The sequence below is a fragment of the Panthera pardus genome, unplaced genomic scaffold (assembly GCF_024362965.1).
Source record: "Panthera pardus isolate Hobbes unplaced genomic scaffold, ASM2436296v1 HiC_scaffold_10, whole genome shotgun sequence".
NCBI lineage: Eukaryota > Metazoa > Chordata > Mammalia > Carnivora > Felidae > Panthera > Panthera pardus.
This window is the reverse complement of record NW_026526655.1, coordinates 41,974-61,149: the sequence shown is the minus strand read 5'-3', so window position 1 is coordinate 61,149 and position 19,176 is coordinate 41,974. Positions and strand designations below refer to the sequence as shown.

The 19,176-nt window shown below is 58.2% G+C and overlaps 1 protein-coding gene across 1 annotated transcript in view; it reads right to left on the bottom strand.

Annotated features, from left to right (window-relative positions):
* Positions 1 to 203: 203 nt before the first annotated feature.
* Positions 204 to 19,176, bottom strand: part of LOC109264709 (contactin-associated protein-like 4) — a gene marked incomplete at its 5' end in the record, with an annotated part of 55,662 nt that continues 36,689 nt past the window's right edge. The window contains 10 exons of the mRNA XM_053888537.1: positions 204 to 359; positions 1,485 to 1,542; positions 2,820 to 2,958; positions 3,096 to 3,251; positions 7,224 to 7,365; positions 7,454 to 7,599; positions 10,335 to 10,406; positions 10,705 to 10,916; positions 11,878 to 11,881; positions 18,180 to 18,267. Of these exons, the coding sequence (XP_053744512.1) occupies positions 204 to 359; positions 1,485 to 1,542; positions 2,820 to 2,958; positions 3,096 to 3,251; positions 7,224 to 7,365; positions 7,454 to 7,599; positions 10,335 to 10,406; positions 10,705 to 10,916; positions 11,878 to 11,881; positions 18,180 to 18,267 (1,173 nt within the window). The remainder of the gene's footprint in view (positions 360 to 1,484; positions 1,543 to 2,819; positions 2,959 to 3,095; positions 3,252 to 7,223; positions 7,366 to 7,453; positions 7,600 to 10,334; positions 10,407 to 10,704; positions 10,917 to 11,877; positions 11,882 to 18,179; positions 18,268 to 19,176) is intronic.

The following is a 19,176-nucleotide window of genomic DNA, read 5'->3' as shown; positions in this document are numbered from 1 at the left end:
ATGTTTAGGGTCAAGCGCTTAGCTGTGAAACACACGGTCACTTGGGATTTATTGTCTTTTTTACGCACAGGCAGCTCTTGGACGTGTGCCGCGAGGACCGTGTGCGGCACCGGCACTGTCCCGTCGCGCCCTTGGGGTCTGGGGCTGGCTGACGGCCACACCGTAGCGGGTTGCTCAGCCCCGTGATTATCTTCCTGTTTTGCTCATAGAACACCTTTCCGCTGTTCCCCCTCGAGAGTCTGACAGATGCCGGCTCTTTCTCCAGAGAGCACATTTGTGTTCAAGCGCTGATATTCATCCTTGACGTTTAAAACAGTATCGCTCTTGACCGCGTTTCGCAAGGTAGCAATAGCTACGCGCTGCTCCGAGGAAAGAGGCAGTGAACACGGGTCACCCTCCTGATGCTGGATGGGCGCCACGGGTGGTCTTTGACAAGCGTGATTTGCTGGTGCGAGCTGGGCAGCCTGCGAGGTGAGCGCGATCTTCCTGGGGCGGGTCGCCGTCTCCCTCCCAAACCGCGGGCCGTGAGCCAGGCCACTCCACTTGGGCCGCGGGGCTGGGCCGCGGGACTGAGCCGCGGGAGCGCGTCTGTGCCGCTCATGACTTCCTGGGCCGGATGAGGGGGTTGTTCAGTTTGTCAACGTGGGGGTCCTTCCCCGTCAGCAGACCCAGCTCGCGGCGGGCTCTCCGAGAGGCCGGGGAGGATAGCAGGGAAGGGGCGGGCAGGCCCCGGGGACTCCATGTGCAGGGGTGGGGGGTGGGGCGCTCAGCCACAGGTGGGAGGGGAACCCGGAGTCCCTGCCGTCACGCAGGACACGGGCAGCAGGCCCGGCCACTCCAGGATGCCACAGGGTTTGTGTCACGGGTTCCGTACAGAGTACGCTGTGGATTCTGAGGGGAATGGAGGGACCTTTCCCCTCAAACACGTCAGGAAAGGTGCTCACGGGATCAGGACAGCAGGGAGGTTTGTTTACGAGGGCGTCTCGTCTTGCTTGAAGCAAAGGAAATGAAATAAAGGTGAGGAGCCCAGACGATTTCATGCTTAGAACCGGGAATTCTGACTGTGGGTGAATACAGCACTCGTTATAAATAACTAGAAACGGCAGATCTTGGGATAATTGCCAAATCCGCGTAGGGGAGACGTTTTACGCTCCTGGGGTGCACTGGCGTCTCCTCAAAATTCATGTCTTTGCAAACCTCAGCAGGTGGCTGCATTTGGGAGAGGGCCTTTGCCAATCTGATCCACTGGGTTCGGTGAGGTCACACGGGGGAAGGGGCTCTGATCCAGTGGGACCGTGTGTCTGTAAGAAGACGGGAGACAACAGACAGAGGAGGGGTGGCCCCGGAGCAGGGCGACCGCGCACCCAGGGCACCGTGGCTGCAGAGGCGAGACGGGTCCGCCGTGAGAGCCTCACCTTTGATTTCGGACTTCTGGCCTTCAGAACCGGGAGGTCACATGTGACCTTCGTTTGGGCGTGACTCACCAAGAGCGGCACCATCAGTGCCCTGGTCAGCCCCTCGCACATTCGGGGCTCCGTGGTCCTGAAGCACAGGACATCGGGACGTTTTCCGCTCCGGGCTTCAAACCCCGTTCAGAGGCCAGGACGCACGAATGTCTGGGGGGAGAAGACGGCGGCTTCTATAGGCGCTCCCAGTGGCGCTAGAGAAACTCGGCTTCGGAGAAATCCGCAGAATTTGATCCAGGAGGCGGCACGTTCTAGTCCCGGGCGCTCAGGAGCTCGGGGGCGCCAAACCCGCTGGGCCGTCGTCCCAGGGCTTCTGCGCTGCGGGCTTTCCAACGAAGGAGGCAGACACGCTGTCTGGGCCGCTAACATTTAGTTGCTGTCACATAAGTGAGTGGGGGTGTCTGATGCGTCACAAACCACGGAACCACTCCGTGAGCGTGTGTGCCTGTGTGTGTGAGAAGCGGAGGGGAGACAGCTTGCACACAAACATGCTTGTGTTTTGCACGACCGGTTAGGAGTGTTCCCGAGGGAGAGATTCAGTCCAGGAACTCGTGAAACTGAGATTTTTCAGATGCAGACACAGGACCCAGGGGTCAGGCTGGGGCACAGCCGTCACTAACACCCTTGTGTCCTGCGGCCTCAGTGATGCCTGGCCTTATCCTCTTCAGGCCTCCACACTGTTTGTTCAGAAACGCTCAACTCTTCCTTTTCATCTTGAAGGAAGCTGGAAAGACAGCAGCCACTTTGGAAACTTAGCAAAAGCACTTTGGAAACTTAGCAAAAGCACTTAGCAAAAGTGGCTGAGGAGGGAAGTGTGCTCTGACACGACCCGGTTGTTGGCAGGCACTGGACCGTCCCGTCACTGGGTGAGTCGTGCCTGGGTTCAGCCCAGCTCCGGCCTCCCGCCGCGGGCCCTGGGCTTCCCAGCCGCCACGAACCCCAGCCGCTGGCCTTCCCGGGTCCACCTGCTCTCCCGGCGCCTGGAGCCCCACCCACATGTGGGGTCACACTCACTTGCACGGGGCCCTATCCTCATCTCTACAGGGTGTCCGTGCCTCAGGCCACCCACAGCAGCCTGAGTGCGTATGTTCAGGCACACCCCCACGTGTGCCTGCGTGTGCACCTCCCTGGACACACAACAACACAACACTTCAAACGACCGAGAGCATCCGTCATCCACGCTCTCCCTTCCCCCGTCTCAGCACCCACGTGGGGACACGGCTGGACCTGCCTGTCTCCCTCCCCATCCCAGAGCCCTTGAGAACCCCTTCCCCCGGGGTTGGCCCAGGAGCGGAGGAGGGGTGAGGAGGGGTGAGGAGGGGTGGGGGCCTGGCAGCGTTGCCCTGTCCTGACCTTCCAGGTGGCACGGCATTCCTGGCATGGCTCAGGTGGACGTGGGCACTGTGCACAGAGCACCCGTGAGTCAGGGCCACGGTCACGCAGGGCGGCGCTGGGGTCGCCTCTGAACCTGGGAGCACCCCAGTGGCCTGTGCTGTGAGGTGGGGAAGGGGAGCTTGGTGAGAGTGAGGTGGTTCTTTTAAGACCCATGGTTATGGTCCCCCTCCCCCGGGCTGGGCGGGTGGGCGTGGTCACCACCCTTCCCCGGGCTGGGCTGGGGGGTGTGGTCACCGTCCCCTCCCTTGGGCTGGGCTGGGGACAGGAAAGGAGGAGGTGACCAGTTGTGCAGTTGTGCGATGACTGTGGCTTCGTGGACGCCAGGACCGCCCTGCACCCTTCGGTGCGCGGCCGTGGGCCCGGGGCTCACACACTGGTTCCTGGGTGCGCCTACAGGGCGCCAGAGGCCTACAGGGTGGCGGGCGTCCTCCGGGTGGCATCGGTGGAACCCCGCTCCCTATCTGACGGGAGCTGGTTACCCGTCAGGTAAAAGTCAGCTGGACTCCAGTTTGAAGCCGTGGTGTTGCTGATTTGTCAGAAAGCATTTTCCGCTCGCGCTTCTGGTGGGAGAGAAGCTGGGCTCTAGCCGGTGGGCCTCCGCGCAGCCTCCCTGCCTCCCTGCAGAGGACGGCAGACCAAGGGCTGGGCTGTGCGAATGTGGATGTTACAGAATTGCAGCTCGTACCCGCTGCATGCATAACACCCCCCGAACAGGGGACATAACACGCCCCGAACAGGGGACAGTCTAAGCACAAGCAGTAGGGCAACCGGACTAAGGCACTATTTGTGCCCGTCACAGGTGGAGCGGGGTGCCCAGGGGAGCAGCACAAAGCAGTGCTGCTCCCTGGGCTGTGGCGCCCCGTGCAGACCCCTGCTGGCTGGGTTTCTGTTTTCACCGTGTTGGTGGCTCCCTTGCTCTGGGGACCCCACTTCCCGATGCCCGAGTGGGAGGCCTCTGTTGCACCTGAGTCCACAGGCTTGCACTGGGTGCGAGAAAGAAGAAGGTTCTGGGCAATCACAGGCAAATCCAGAAACGGCTCGAACTGCCCCCTTAGTCCCCGGGCCGGGCAGGTGTCTCCCTCTGCCGTGCCGTGGAGAGGTCAGCGTGCTCTCAGTGCAGACAGCAAACACGACTTTGTTCAGTAGACGGACAGATGTGGCCCATTTAGGATAATGGCCCATTTTGAAAAAGGAAGAATCCACTGGAATAAAACATACCAACGTAAGATGTGTTTGAAGACAGACAGGCTGGATCTTTTACAGCCACTACCTGTGCGCACAACAGAAATGTCCTTCACCAAAGACACGGTGACCACGGAGCTGTGCACACAGTGGCCGTCCCAGCCACGCGGCTGATGCTGTCAGCTTGGGACAACCCACGGCGATCTGCGTCCGCTCCTCACGGAAGAAAGCAGCCCCCCTCCTGTCCCCTCAGGGAGGGCACCTAGCACCCGCGTTCTCCGTGGGAGTTGTTCTCGGGACACAGGTGCTGCACTTCACGTGGGGACGTGGACCGTTCGTGGTACTTTTCAGCCGCCCGGACCCAGAGACAGGCGGGGTCACAAGGTTCCACACAAGGAAGCACAATATTTAAAAATCAGAAAGTGTCAGGCAGGGAACTTTTAGTTAAATGCGGAACGTGTAGATTTTGGCATCTGTTCATTCCTGACTGCCCACCCCCCGAACGTCAGCAACTAGGTTAGAAAAAACCCCAAAGAAAAACTAAAGACAGGATCAAAGGAAATGGGAAGGAACAAGCGTGAGAGATGGGGGTGGGCACAGGGTGTTCTCCCAGCCAGGCGAGGGAGTGGAGAGGCACACAGGCAGGAAGACGAGGGAACGTTCCAGTATCAGAAGTCCGGTGCCTCTGTAGGCAGGGCCGGATGGGCCTCAGCCTCACGCAGACAGACAGCCGCCGGTGGTAAGGCAGGGCCTGGAGGCGCTGCACAGAAATGGGGGGGAGCAGGAAGGCCTTTCGTTCAGGACGGGATGTCCGGTCCCCCCCCCACACCTCTCCCCCCCAAGTTGGCTGCCACTGTGCTCGCAGGGCAGGTGCATGGCCCCTTCCCCAAGGGACCTAAATGCCCTGGAAAACACAGACACCCATGTCCCAAGGAAAGGGTCATCTCCCGCCAAACCCCACTGTGCTCACTCGGGCTGGGAACCCACCACGGGTAGGTGTGGTCAAGCACCTGTCACAGAGACGACTCTCATTCAGCAAGGCCGTCTACCAGGTGCAAAGGGAATCTGGACTTTAATGATCCAGAGTTCGGAATGCCCGTAGGTCCGGAAGCTGGGCTGCTATAAATGGTCTCCTCTTCCCGCACCCCCCGCCCCCACCCCTTGGCTGCTGCTCACACGCGTGTGCTCGCACATCACACGCATGTTCCCATGCTGACAGGACAGACCCTGTACTTCTTTCTTGTTTAGGCTCCCCGCATTCCAGTGGGAAAGCAGGAAACTGGGGTGTGTTTGTGGGGTTTGGGGACACGTGCCGATCGGTGACAGGCTGGCGGTGACCCGGAAACCCAGGTCTGATTCACGCTGGGAACAGGAGTGACTACGGGGAACTCGGACCTCCCTCTCGAGCAGAGGTACTTAGACACCGCTCATTTAGTTTTACTTTGCAAAGAAACAGGTGAGCATTCTTGCCTTTTAGCTTCTGTGGGCGCACCGGCGTCTCAGGACCCACGCGCCCCGGCCAGCTCCCAGGAGGAACCGCACCAGGCGGGCGGCAGCCGTGTGGAGGGCATGGGCGAAGTCTGTGACGGGGCTTCCGCGATTCCGCCTCGGGGAAGGCAGACCGCTGACTCTTCCCACGGGGGCCGTTCAAAATGAAGAAATACCACGGTAACCGCAGGGTCAGTTTGCAAAGAAGGGCGTTGCTGGGCGGCTGCCTGAAGCGCAGGAGACACCACACCGGTCCACAACGCACACAGGCACGCTCTACTGCTTAGGAAACTCTTACTTCCTAATTATAAGACGTCACATGAATTCCCTTAGAATACACTCCTGACTTTATTTCAAAAGTCCTGTTTCATCAACAAACAAGAACGCGGACTCTACGAATGGAGGAAGGACGGTGAGGGCACAGGATGTACTCTTGCGCTGCCCTGTGCGCCCCCTGCACCCGTGAACGCGGCCGAGGGGCCGGCCGCCCGGCTCAGCTCTGCGTGATCACACGGACCGCCTCTCCCGTCCTCACTGCCCGTCTCGAATGGGGGAGCCGTGTGCACCGTTAACCAGCGTGTGCCCTTCTCAAGCTGCGGTGCTGATTGAGGATCTTACGTTACAGAGAAAGTGCCCACAGGGTCCTAGCACGTAGGAAAGGGTGACAATTTTAGTGTGGTGAACGTGGAGAAGGAGGCAGACGTGAAGGGGACAGGAAGTGGCCACACGGAAGCAGCCAGGCGTGTCTCCCGTGCCCTGGCGTGGGCACGCTCGGGGACCCCAGCGGTGGCTACTGGGAGGCACCGTTCCTCCAGCAGGGCTCCGAAAGTGACCAGCGGCTGTCTTCCCGGAACTGTCTGTCCCCTGTCCTCACCTGGGCATCCGCACAAGTTCCTGCTGGTTCTGGAAACTCTACGAAATGACGTCCGTGTCCTGGAAGTGAGGCTCTGACCGTGGATTTCAGCGGTCATTCTGGGTGTTCAGGCCAGGGCACGGCTGCAGACCGTCCGACAGACCTTTGCCGGCTGCAGGCAGAGCGCAGGGATTTGTGCGGGGGCCGCTACAGCGTTTGAGGGGGATCTCATACGGAGGGGACCGTGTACAGTCCCAGGACAGTGAAGAAAAGTGGCGGGACCATCAGAGGGGTGGCCAGGCTAGCAGGATTTCACCACCGCAGAGAAACACGATCACCTGAGGGTTCAGGGAAATAAATTCACTATTATGCACCATTCAGGTATTGCAGACGCAAAACAATGCATTTCAGCGGCAAGAATTTAGTTCTATCTGCTCTGACACACGTCAGCCACAGACCTTGACGGCCCCTGGAGGCCCCCGCGGTTAGCCCTGGGTGCTGTTCCCGCCACAGCTGACGATGCGCTGAGCGCCAGGCGCGTGCCCATTCGTACATTCCGATAGGATACCTCAGATACGAGTCTCGATAGGGAAGACGGCTTTGCATCGACTGGACCAGCGGAGAGGGAGGCAGAGAGGCCGTCCGTGTTTGGCCACGTGGCTGCGGCTCACAGAAGATGTGGCACTCGGCAAGCGTGGTCAGTTCCGTGGGTGTGGGCACCGGGCACCCACCACAGCCTCACTCTTGGCAAAGCTAGGGCTCACGGGGAGCCGCGGCCCACGGCCAGGGCACGCTTACCTTCAAACCCCAGCCCCGCCCGCGAGGGCATCAGAACCCACCGTGGTGTGACAGCGTCGGAGTTGTGGGGACGTTAAACACAGCGACACGAATGGGGGCCGAGGAATAATCCATTGGAGAGGACTCCTGGCGCCCTGAGAGCCAGCCTGGCGCCCTGCCGTGGTTCAAGGTGATGTTTGGCCACTGAGGCCGGCAGCGAGGACGTCAGACGCAGGGAGCGAGCGGTCAGCCCGGCTCCCGCTCAGATGCCCTCCTGCTGGTCTCCACACACCGCATCCTGCCGGCCGAGCTCACACTGGGGCACTTGCTTCTCCCGTCCTTCTGTCCCCGCAGTCGTGGACAGGCCCCTCTGCTGGTACAGGTGGGCAGCCACGGCAGCCACGCAGAGCAGGACAAACACGACCACGGCCACGGCACCTGGCGAGGGGGGCGAGGGGAACGCGGTCAGGGCGGGAACGGCGTGTTGCGTACCCCAGCCCACTCCCCGCCGCAGGCCTCTACGCTCCCGTGACCCCGGGGGCCTCGCAGCTGCGGGGGCCTCGAGGCCAGGCGGTGTTGCGGCCTCCTACCAAGCTGTGCATGCCGCTGTCCTGTGTCCCCATACGGTCACGTTGGGGTCAGATTCACCTGGCGTGTCCAGAAAGGAATACGTGCTCGTCTCCCAGACCACGAGCACCACGTCAGGGAGCAGACAGGCTCACATTACCCTAGAGCATAGGCTGCATCAGGCCTTCACGGAGCTTAGTACTTTTGTTAAGGAAACTACACTGGACACGCTTAACACTTATCTTAAAATACCTGGACCACGGCATTTAGAGCCGCATGTGGGCTGTACATATGCACGTGTGGGAACGGTCTGTGTCACCTAACTCGTCATAGGAATGTAGCGAATACGGGAATTTATGGAACCCATCATCCGAGATTTCCACCTGAAAATGTTGGACGATTAACACCAGACCTCAACCTTCTGCGTGTTAGACGGATTTAGTCAAATCTCTAGTTGGGAGAAGTCAGTGACTTTGGGAAGGTAGCGCAAAACCTACGCAGATCCCAGGTGGGGGAACACTGAGCGTCCCAGAACGAAGTGATCATTCAAGCCGTCACACCCATGAAAACGAGACGTCAGGTGTGAGTGCTGGGGACGGACGGGTTACAGGTGCCCTTTACTGGGCACACACACTGGGGGTCGTTGATGTTTCCATAAGCGAGCATCAGATATCAGAAAGTGCGGGTACCGCGTGGAACAGCACATCGCCCCGGGAAGGTGGCTGTAAAACCGTCGTGGGGTCTGCAGACTCAGCCCTGCCCGAACGAGGACCGCGTGTTCCGGGCACGTGCGGTGTCAGGCAGTGTCCCCGGCAAGCTGGGCGGGATCGCAGCGACCGGAGAGGCCGGCCCTTGCCTGCGGCGGGAGGGGGTGAGGGCGGCTCTGAGTCCAGGGGGGCGGTGGTGGCCGTCTGCACTCGGCATTCGTGGGCCCCCACGCATCCCCCCTTCACCTCGGATTAAACAACAGCGGGGTGAGAATGCCCTCAGTAGAGGTCGTTGCTTCAGAGAAAGAGATTTGATCCGAGCCCCGCATCGAGGCTGCTACCCTCCGCAGTGAAGCAGGAAGGTGGCTCTGCATGTACGTGCACAGTCACCCCGTCAGCGCCATCCTGGCTGGGACCCCTCAGAGCCACACTCCAGTCTGCCCTTCATTCGGGGCTGCTTTCCCAGCAGGAGTGGTTTCCATCAGGGGTGACTTTCTTATCACCTGGTGAAGCCGGTATCACCTGAACAGGCTTCGGGGCACAGAGCGCAGACCCGGGGACCCCCGTCCTCGGACAGTGGGGCACAGGGGGCTGGGGTCTGCTCTCCGCCCACCCTGGTCCGTCCTGCACGGACGCTCCTGTCTTCCACTGGTCACTCCCTTGCAAGAAGAAATCCCATCTAACGTGAAAATCCAGGAAATGAAACACCCGGGTGGCGCCTACATGGTCAACAAGGGGTGGAAACCGGGCTCACACACGGTGCCCCAGACACACACCCCACACAGACGCACATTATGCACCCTTTGAACACTATGAAAAGAGCATGTTAGCAAATTCTGAAAACTCAGCCCCACGGAATAACCGATCTTTAAACGATTGGCCACCTGCTCTACTCCAAAGCCAGTTTTTTGTGGTGGTGAAAGCCCCTCTCGCCCCTGAATGGCACCGTGTAGACGCCGCACGTGCACTCATCCACAGCCGGGTCCCACCCCGGGTCTGTCGTCTTTGTTTGCCAGGAGGACGCCTGGGGCACTTGGAGAGTCAGGAGAAGACAGGGAGCCGGGAAGGATCCAAGGTGCCAGTGACCCACACCTTGGGAACGGTTTCCTAGGCTTGCGGGTGGGGGGTGGGGGAATGCCTGGCCGTGGGTGGTGCTCAGCCCGGAGTCTGGCCGGGACCGCGGCTCGGTGAAGCCGGTGCCCTGGCAATGCTGCTCCGGGGGCAGGAGAGGCCACCGGGTCTGTGAGGCACCCAGGAGCCCTTCCCTGTGTCAGTGCAAGACAGACACCCCAGGGCAGGTGACCCAAGGGCACTGAGTCAGACGTCTGGCAATGTGTGACTTTTATGTCCGCGTTGGGTATGTTTCTGCCACTATTTCATTTGGAAATCATGGTTCTACCTCTTTAACTAAGAACTGTGAACCCCCTTCCGTCTGTCAGCCTGTTTTCTTCATAAAAACAACTTCCTGTGGAACGTGCATCAGCACGGAATCTAAACCGGTCCGCGCCAGGCTCCCCAAGGACAGCACAGGGCGGACGGAGAATGAACCGGTTTTCAACCCCTTCTGCACAGCCACACGCAGAGGCCGACTCGGACCCACATCCTCGAACGTGGTGCACGCCCTGGGCAGCCCGCTGGCCATTTGCAACGTAAGACTGTTTCACAGTTAGATATGTTTACGGTAATTCCTTAATGGGCACCTTGATGACACCACCAGGTACATGTACTGGGAGTCTCGGGGGGCTGGCTTGGCTAAGACGCCATCAGATAATGATCAAAATGGTAAGACTGCCCAGGACGGAACAAACACCCGGTGCCTGGGGGACACAAGGGTCTGGATCGTCTCCCGTCAGGCAGACGCTGCCCCGATTCCCGCAGTGAGTGAGCCAGGAAGTTCACCTCCTATCACGGCCGAGTCTCCGTGGGGCCCGTCGGCTCTGGGTTCCCCCTCATCCACGGCCCCGGGGTGTCCTGCAGGCGAGAAAGGAATGTGGGCAGGATGAGAAAATCAGCGGAATCAGCTTGTAAAATTGTGTTGTTTTAACTTGAGAATTGCCAGTTTGCGTGAGGACGCCTCAACTGGCCAAGGGCCGAAGGTCGAGGCTCCAGGAGCCCCTGTGGGACGCAGGCCCACCCAGCACCGAGGTCCTGCTGTTACAGGGCCAGGGCTCGGGGCACCCTGCCCCCGCCTCGCCCCACCGCCCATGGGGCACCCCTGCCCTCGAGGGCCCACCTGCCCACACACACCCACCTGCCCGCCTGTGCCCACCTGCTCGCGCGTGCGTGTGCTCCCTCGCCCTGCCACCTCCTTGTCTGGACCCACATTCCGACAAGGCCACCGGCCCCTGCACCAAGGTGCGCCCAGGATGCCCAGGATGCAGTGCGGCCTTCAGTGGGGCCACGCTTTCGAACTGCAGCACGGAGAGGCAGCCGGAGAAGCCCCGGGCGCTGGCCTGTGCGGTGTCCTCGTCCATGTGGCTGCTGGGCTCTGGGAAGACAGTGTGAGGTTAGTGGGCCGCAGGTGGGGGTGTGGTTAGTGGCACATTTGTGGGGCGCGGGTGGGGGGTGTGTTAGTGGCACATTTGTGGGGTGCGGGTGGGGGTGTGGTTAGTGGCACATTTGTGGGCCGAGGGTGGGGGGTGTGTTAGTGGCACATTTGTGGGGTGCGGGTGGGGGTGTGGTTAGTGGCACATTTGTGGGCCGAGGGTGGGGGGTGTGTTAGTGGCACATTTGTGGGCCGCAGGTGGGGGTGTGGTTAGTGGCACATTTGTGGGGCGCGGGTGGGGGGTGTGTTAGTGGCACATTTGTGGGGCGCGGGTGGGGGGTGTGGTTAGTGGCACATTTGTGGGCCGCGGGTGGGGGGTGTGTTAGTGGCACATTTGTGGGCCGCAGGTGGGGGTGTGGTTAGTGGCACATTTGTGGGCCGCGGGTGGGGGTGTGGTTAGTGGCACATTTGTGGGGCACGGGTGGGGGTGTGTTAGTGGCACATTTGTGGGGTGCGGGTGGGGGGTGTGGTTAGTGGCACATTTGTGGGCCGCAGGTGGGGGTGTGTTAGTGGCACATTTGTGGGCCGCGGGTGGGGGGTGTGTTAGTGGCATATTTGTGGGCCGCAGGTGGGGGTGTGGTTAGTGGCACATTTGTGGGGCGCGGGTGGGGGGTGTGGTTAGTGGCACATTTGTGGGGCGCGGGTGGGGGGTGTGTTAGTGGCACATTTGTGGGGTGTGGGTGGGGGGTGTGGTTAGTGGCACATTTGTGGGCCGCAGGTGGGGGTGTGGTTAGTGGCACATTTGTGGGGCACGGGTGGGGGGTGCGGTAGGGGCACAAGGAACACTGTGTAGCTCATGTTTCCGAGCAGTGTGTTCTTATCCAGGGGTCCCTGCTCGGCTGTGCCCCCTCCCCTCTCTGTCTGCGCCCATTCGATTTATTGATCACTGATTTGGACTATTCTCCATGGTCTTCCCTGGGGGCCGCGGCTTCCTCGGGTCCAGGACCTGCGCTGGCGCATCGCTCAAAAGGAGGCGGCTCGTTCTCCGTGTGGCTTCTCCGTGGATGTGGGCTTTGTGTTTCACGACCGAGGCCGCGCCAGCGCTGGGATCCCTTGAACCCGGGACACGGTTTCGCTGCAGCTCGAGGAGATGCTCTCCTGTTGGTAGGTGGCTCTCTCTCCACATCCCTTCCCTGGGATCCCCCGTCATCTCTGTGGTTTTGGCCCATGGTTTTGTGTATTTCTACCTGAATTCCAGCATCAGCAGGGACTGTCCTGTCCTTGGGGTCATTACTGACCCTGCGGCTGGACTTCCCACGACTTCTCTGAGTCACACCTAAGCCTGTCACGTGGCGGAAGCCTTGCCCTTCCCCCCGAACAGCTCTATTTTGCAGGGACTGTGGAGGGAGGTTTCTGTCTTCTCTCTCCTGTCTGAGCCCCTTGGGTGTGGACGCTGCCCAGCCTGTGAGCCCCCCGGCCGGCAGGGTCACCCCTAAGATCTTCAGGCACCTCTGCTGTGCTTTCAGATGCATCCTGCCGGGTCCCTGGAGACACAAGGTCGGGGGCCCCCAGGGTCCCCGGGTCCACAGCCAGGCCTTTCCAAGCGACCCCGGGAGGCAGGCAGGCAGGCAGGCAGGTTCTGGCCCAGTGGCTTCTTGGTGCTGGCCTGGGTTCCCTCCCCCAGGAGTCGGTTCGTCCCCACCCCGCCTGCCTGCTCGCCAGGGTGACCTAAGTCTTGTGCCACAAATGCCTGGAGACGTACCATGAGTGTTTTCTTTAGCGTAACCCTTCTCCCATCCTGAATGGGTGTCTTTCACAGGTGCGAACACCTGTTGTACGAGCATATGCATATGCGGAGGGGCTCAGCGCAAGGCTCTGGTGACCGTCCTGTGTCGTCTGCTCTCCGAGCCCAGGCGGACCACAGGGGTGGTGGGGGAGGGCCCCAGGGAGGGTGGTGGGGGAGCGGGGGGTGGTGACCGCCCACCGGAGTCGGGGCTGTGGCCTGGGGGTGGGGCCACGGGCCTTTCGTCTGCCCCGTGACTTTCAGGACCGGCTGCGTTGTTTGAAATGTTGCTATTATAAAATCCTTCCTCCTTTAAGAACAAACTCTGAATCAAATTCTTGACACAAACTCAAATTTCTGAAATCTCAGGTTATGAACACTGCCAAGTCACTTAGATCTTAAGGTAGATTTTTCCTACTTATCAACTAGTGTGAGTTGTGTGTTCCGTGAAAGCTTCTGCTCTTTCCAAGAGCACATCCTCGAGGAAAACGTCGGGAAGAGCAACCAGGTTCCAGGACAGGACACTCGTGTGCAGAGTGTCCCCGTGCTCTGGGAGGACCTGGGGCCAGCGGCGGAGCTCTGGGGTCACCTCGCTGGGCTTCCTGCACCCCTCAGCCGAGGAATGATCAGGAGGCAGGAGCGAGTGGTTCAGCTCACAGGCATCAAAGCGGAAGGGAAAGGACGCTCACGGAGCCACCCGCCCGCGTGAGGTCTGCAGGCGGGCGCGGGTTGTCTGCACTGCCCTGGGTCGGCACCTCGGGGTTTCTGGGCACCGCTCACGTTCTCTTTGTGGTCAAACTGTGTTCTCAGAATTCTCCCAGCTGTGCATTGAGAATATCACACTTTCCTCTGTGTATGTCCTACTTCATGGGTTTGAGACATACGATGTCCTCACAGATGTACGGTTGAATGGAGATGTCCGGAAAGCATCTGATTTTCTGTATTTGGAGCCGTAAAACTCCAGAGATTGTAAGCACACAGTCTGACTTACAATTTCAAAGAACTCTTGGTGTCTGTTATCTCTCTTAATGGCTAATTGCTTAAATTATAGGATATTTTTCTTAAGGTTTATTTATTTTCTTTGAGGGGGAGGGGCAGAGAGAGAGAATCCCCAGCAGGCTCTGAGCTGCCAGCGTGGAGCCCGATGTGGGGCTTGAACTCACGAACCGTGACATCATGACCTGAGCTGAGACCACTCAACCGACTGAGCCACCCAGGTGCTCTGCTTATATTATAGGATTTTAAATTTGAGAAGAAACTTAGAAATAATCTACCTATTTTTACTTTGTGAAACTTTGGATACCACATAGAAGTACATGTCCCTGTTCTGAGAGATGTGGCTGTCCCGATTATCCCATTTTACAGATTTGTCACCAGAGCAAAGAGAGGACGAGTAGCTGGGCCTTGGCCGCACGCCAGCAGGTACGTGAGCGTGGGCTCCCATTTGGGACGAGGAGCCTGGGAGATGGTGGGGGCAGGCTGGCATCTCCGCCCTCCTGGGCTCCACATCCTAGGGCTTCCTCCCCACGAGGCTTCTTCCACACGAGCTAACAGCACGGGGCAGAGTCGTCCGTGGCCTGTGGGATGCAGGCTCCACGCCGTCTTCCCACGGATGGCGGAGGAGGCAGGGTCAGCACCTTCTCACGGGGCCACACGCCGCGTGGAAACCCCTCTGCTCGCTGGGGTGGCTGGGCTTGGAGTGCGACCGCTCTGTGCTCTGATGGCCGTAGACCACGTCTTCCTATCGCTTCAACCTAACAGCGGAAGACTGTCCTGGCTTTGGAAGAGTGTCTCTTGCTTGTTTGGGCTCATTTTTGCTCCTTTGCTTTATGGCCCATAAAACTCAGAATGGACAGAATCCTGATTATACAATCTCAGCGTCACCGACTTAACAGGAGGCTACACTGGTCTGATTGAGGGAGGGTGTTTTCAAAGCTTCCCGACATCAGGCATGCATTTTTGATCACAGTCGAAGCTACAAAATCTGAGTTCTAAAGCGTTTACTTTTAAAGGCATCTTACTCTGAAACGACGGCGTGTCTGAGAGAACGACCAGGGCAGGGTCAGCAGCTGAGGCCGTCAGAGAGGTAACAGTTACACGTGCACGTTACCAGTGAGGACGCTGGATGGTTGTGTCTGGAGTGCCCTGTGCTCGCTGGCCCCACACACCCCCAGAAGGGGTTTCCAGGGGGGACGCTGTGCAGCTAAAATCTGCACTGGAGATGCTCACGGAGTGCTGGGGAGGGAAGGGGGGAAACGCCGGGCTCCCAGGAGAAATGCTGGCTTCTAACCTCGGTGTTGGATGTGTCCCTCAGGAATGGGCCCCTCGCAGCAGTGTCCTTGGCTCAGGGAGTGAGGCCCATCATGCACGGCCCTACCCCAACATGAGGGTCAGTGTTCTTGGGCTTGCAAAATGGTCTGGAAGTTTTGTTAGGCTTTGGGCAAATGTTAAAATAGAGCCATCAAAACGTGGACAGTGTCATTAGACCTTGGTTAAAATCGATGTCCTCATGCATATAGTAAATGAATCCCGGTTGATTCAGCTGTAAACTCTACTGCTGGGCCTGAACTTCAACCTTCCTTCTAGAGTCTGAATAACGTGCCGATGGGTACACAGTTCGTGTGGAAGCGTCAGTATTCTCCGTCCCCCCCTGTGGCCTTTACCCGTTTCCCTGAAGGGGACAGATTATCTACTTGCATTCTTCACTCCCTAGACGGGGCCATTTCTCTGCTTTGCTAGACAACGCTCTGCACGTTATGTCACACGGCCTTTTTGTGAGTGACTTCAACATTGCATTGAACGTAAGGTGTATTTAAAAATTTTTTTAATGTTTATTTTTGAGAGAGAGAGAGGGACAGAGCATGAGCAGGGGAGGGGCAGAGAGAGGGGGAGACACAGAATCCAAAACAGGCTCCAGGCTCCAAGCTGTCAGCACAGAGCCTGACTCGGGGCTCGAACTCACGAACCGTGAGATCATATCCTGAGCTGAAGTCAGACGCTCAACCGACTGAGCCCCCCCAGGCTCCCCTAACATAAGGTGTATTTTTAAAAACATTCTCTTGTTGGGGTTCTTTAAATACTGCTTAATGCTTTTTAACTTTGCTAAATTATTTATGTGCATATTTCCTGTTGAGCTTAGCTGTGGAGTCTTCGAGGACAGGAATTTGTTACTTTTATCCTCTGGCAGCTGCTGTAATTTACGGAACAGAAGCACTTTGTCAACACGCGTTCTCTCCACGAATGGTGGCCCGACTCACTGGGAAAGCCTCCTGACCTCCGAGCCTGGAAAGCAGCAATCCAACGAAAAGGAAGCGGGCCCAAGGTCTCAACCTGGACATGTCAGGGATTATCCACGGCTCACTTTGTTCCGGCGCAAACTGTAAACACCCACGGGGGCAGAGGGAAGAGCGTAAGAGAGTCAGGGTCGGGCCTGCCTGACTCGGTTTCTCTGACGGCACAGGCTCCCCTCCACCTCCGTTTTGCCGGGGTCCCCCTTGTCCAGATGGCCCGGCTTGTGAGCAGGAGAGGCTGGGGCACTCCAGGGGGTTTCGGTTGCTTAGGATCAAAAACAAACCTGTACCATGGCTTTAAACATGGAGTAACACACATACTGTTTTAGGGAGAAAACAAAAGTCCACATGTGCTGAAGATGCACCACCCAGTCTCGCCTCCGAGCTCTGTGGCAAAGGACCCGCATCGCCACCGGCGACCGCGTGTCCCCACCCGACCTCACCACACTCGAGACCTGGCTTAGGCGCCGGCATCCGGTGGACACCCCAGGCCCAGCAGGCACAGAGCTGGGCCTCACCTGGACCCACTTCTGGGGGTCACCCTGCCTCCCCCCTACCCTTCCCCCCGCCTCCCCCTACCTCTCCCCCTGCTTCCCTGCACCTCCCCCCACCTCCCCCCACCCCTGTGCCCTGTGTAGGGACCAGATGGCACCTCCACAGGCCTGTCTCCCTTGCCCAGCTGGGAGACCGAGCGCTCAGCAGAGGCCACATTTCTTGGGATAAAGTCAGTCCTGGGACTGTGGTACCCACACGCCTATGTGGCTGTACTCCCGCCCTGTTCCTGGAGCCCACTGCTCCGTCGTGTCCTGCCCGAAGCTACGGGTGAGCCCCCCTTCCTCAGGGTTTGTCCACATGTCACTTCCTCTGCAGAGTGTATGCTGCCCTCCACACTTTCCGTACACGACCCCTCCCGCCAGGGCGGGGCCACCCCAGGGCACGGGCCTTGATGTGTGCTGACCGTCCGGGACACCCTGAGGTAGTCGGGATCTCAGACTGTGGGTTTGGGATGAAAAACAGTGACTCTCCTGTGGCTGCCGTGTTCTCCCACGGGAGCCCCGTTCGTGTTCCCTGGGTGTGGACGCAGCTGAGCTCACAGCCAGTGGGCATCAGTGGTGTAACCAGTGCCCATTTTAATCAACTTTGTTATCACAGGTTTACCTTCAAAGTCAGTTTTATAGGTATGCATAAAGTATATGTGCATTTTTAGAAAATTTGCTTTCTCGTGTATCGCAAGTTTAACTGAAAAATAACTTGTATGAAATATCCAAACAGGCCAAGCCCAGTTTGAATTTTCAATTAAACTTGCAATATATCAGTAGCACTTTTGATATATTATTTTGCTTCTATTCAGTGAAAGAACCGGGTAGGACATATTACAAGTCACAACATTTTCCGCGTTGACTGAATAATGGGAACGTGTACTTTCAAGGCCCAACACCGACCGTGTTTGAAAACACATTAACACCGAGTTAAAAACCCAGCTTTTCCCGAGATTTATATTTGTACCGTCCGCCCGCGTGTACCCGTGCATGCTCAGGATGTTGAGCTTTCGTCCGCGGAAGATGTGAAAGCCCCAGGAATACAGATACAACAAAGGGAGAGATTAAAAAGTCATCCCCTTGGATAAATATCCCAGTGACAGGAAGCAAACCTCGAGAGCGCTCTCCCCAAAGTAAGGCCTGGAGCCCATGATGTCTACAGTCTGTTTGTAACCGAAAGGCCCTCCTAAGACCTCCTGCTTTCACTTCAGTACTTGGGGACGAGGGGGGAACGAAAGCGGGCCCACGACCCCGAGATGCCCCCGCTCTGCACTGACGCCCAGGCTGTGGCCCAAGAGAGGGGGTCCTGCGGGAAACTGCCCTCGCGGGCGGGGTTGCCCGGCAGGAGCAACTGCCCCTCCCGTGCCGCCCGGGGGGCTTTCTGGGTCTGCAGCTGTCAGTCTGTAATGTGTGAGCCCTGCGTGTCTGCGCCCCGTTCTTTGAGGTCAGAGACTCGTGCAGCCCTCGTGCCAACGGCAGAGCGGGGGCCCAGGGCTCCGTGGTGTGGTGTGCACGTGTCTGTCTGTGGGAAGAGCGTTCGCAGGATTATGGGCGCACCGACACCTTGGCAGGTTTCCGCCTTGATCGGCATGAACGGTCTACTGAACATAGACCGTTGTGTTAGGGGCACCGGTGGGGGACACTTACCTGAGATCTTGCCCAGCATGAGGGACTTGATGGCGTCGAATTCTGTGCCGGAGGACAGGGTCACCGGGCTCCGGGCTTTCTGGTCCACCTGCCCCACGAGAAGCAGACACCAACACATTTGTCAGCTGCCAGGGACGCGGCGGTAAGCGAAGGGAGGGCGTGAAATGGAAACGACCCACAGGAAGGGATGGAGCGCCACGCCTGATGGCAGGACCGCAGGCTGAGAAGCTCGTCGACCCACGGGGAGCCTTAGTTCATGACAACTTCCCGACCCCCTCTGCCCGCACCCAGCCCCTGCCCTCTGGCTCTGCACGGTCCTTAGTGCCTCCTGACACACATGAATGATCTGTACTTGGCAGAACACACAAAAAGATGCACAAGTCCACAGCTTTTACCTTTACTTTTCCCAAATGAAACCTAAGGAGCAGAAGCCAAAGGAGCGTCCTCCAGGCAGAGAGCAAACCCGCCAAAGTGCTGACAGTGCGTAACTTCACCTACTCTACCATGACTCGGGCCTATTTTGTTAGTGATGCAAGTCTTAACCACGATTGTATTTTATATAAGTCATATCCTTAAATTGTCCTAACATTTGTACTCTTATGGATTCTCCCTGGAGAATCATTTACAAAAATTCCACCTGTAATCACCACGACAGCACAGACAACATTTCATAGTAAGTCAATTAAAGTAAATGAGGGATTGGGGCACGTGGGTGGCTCAGTCGGTTAAACATCCGACTTCGGCTCAGGTCATGATCTCGCCATTGATGGGTTCGAGCCCCGTGTCGGGCTCCGTGCTGACAGCTCAGAGCTTGAAGCCTGCTCGGATTCTGTGTCTCCTTCTCTCTCTGCCCCTCCCCTGCTCATGCTGTCTCTCTCCGTCTCTCTCTCTCAAAAATAAAGATTAAAAAAAAAAGTAAATGAGGGAAAGTTTAAGTAGTTCAATTTTATACTGTATCTGGCAGATTCCCATTTTTAAACAAATAAAAATCCTGGAC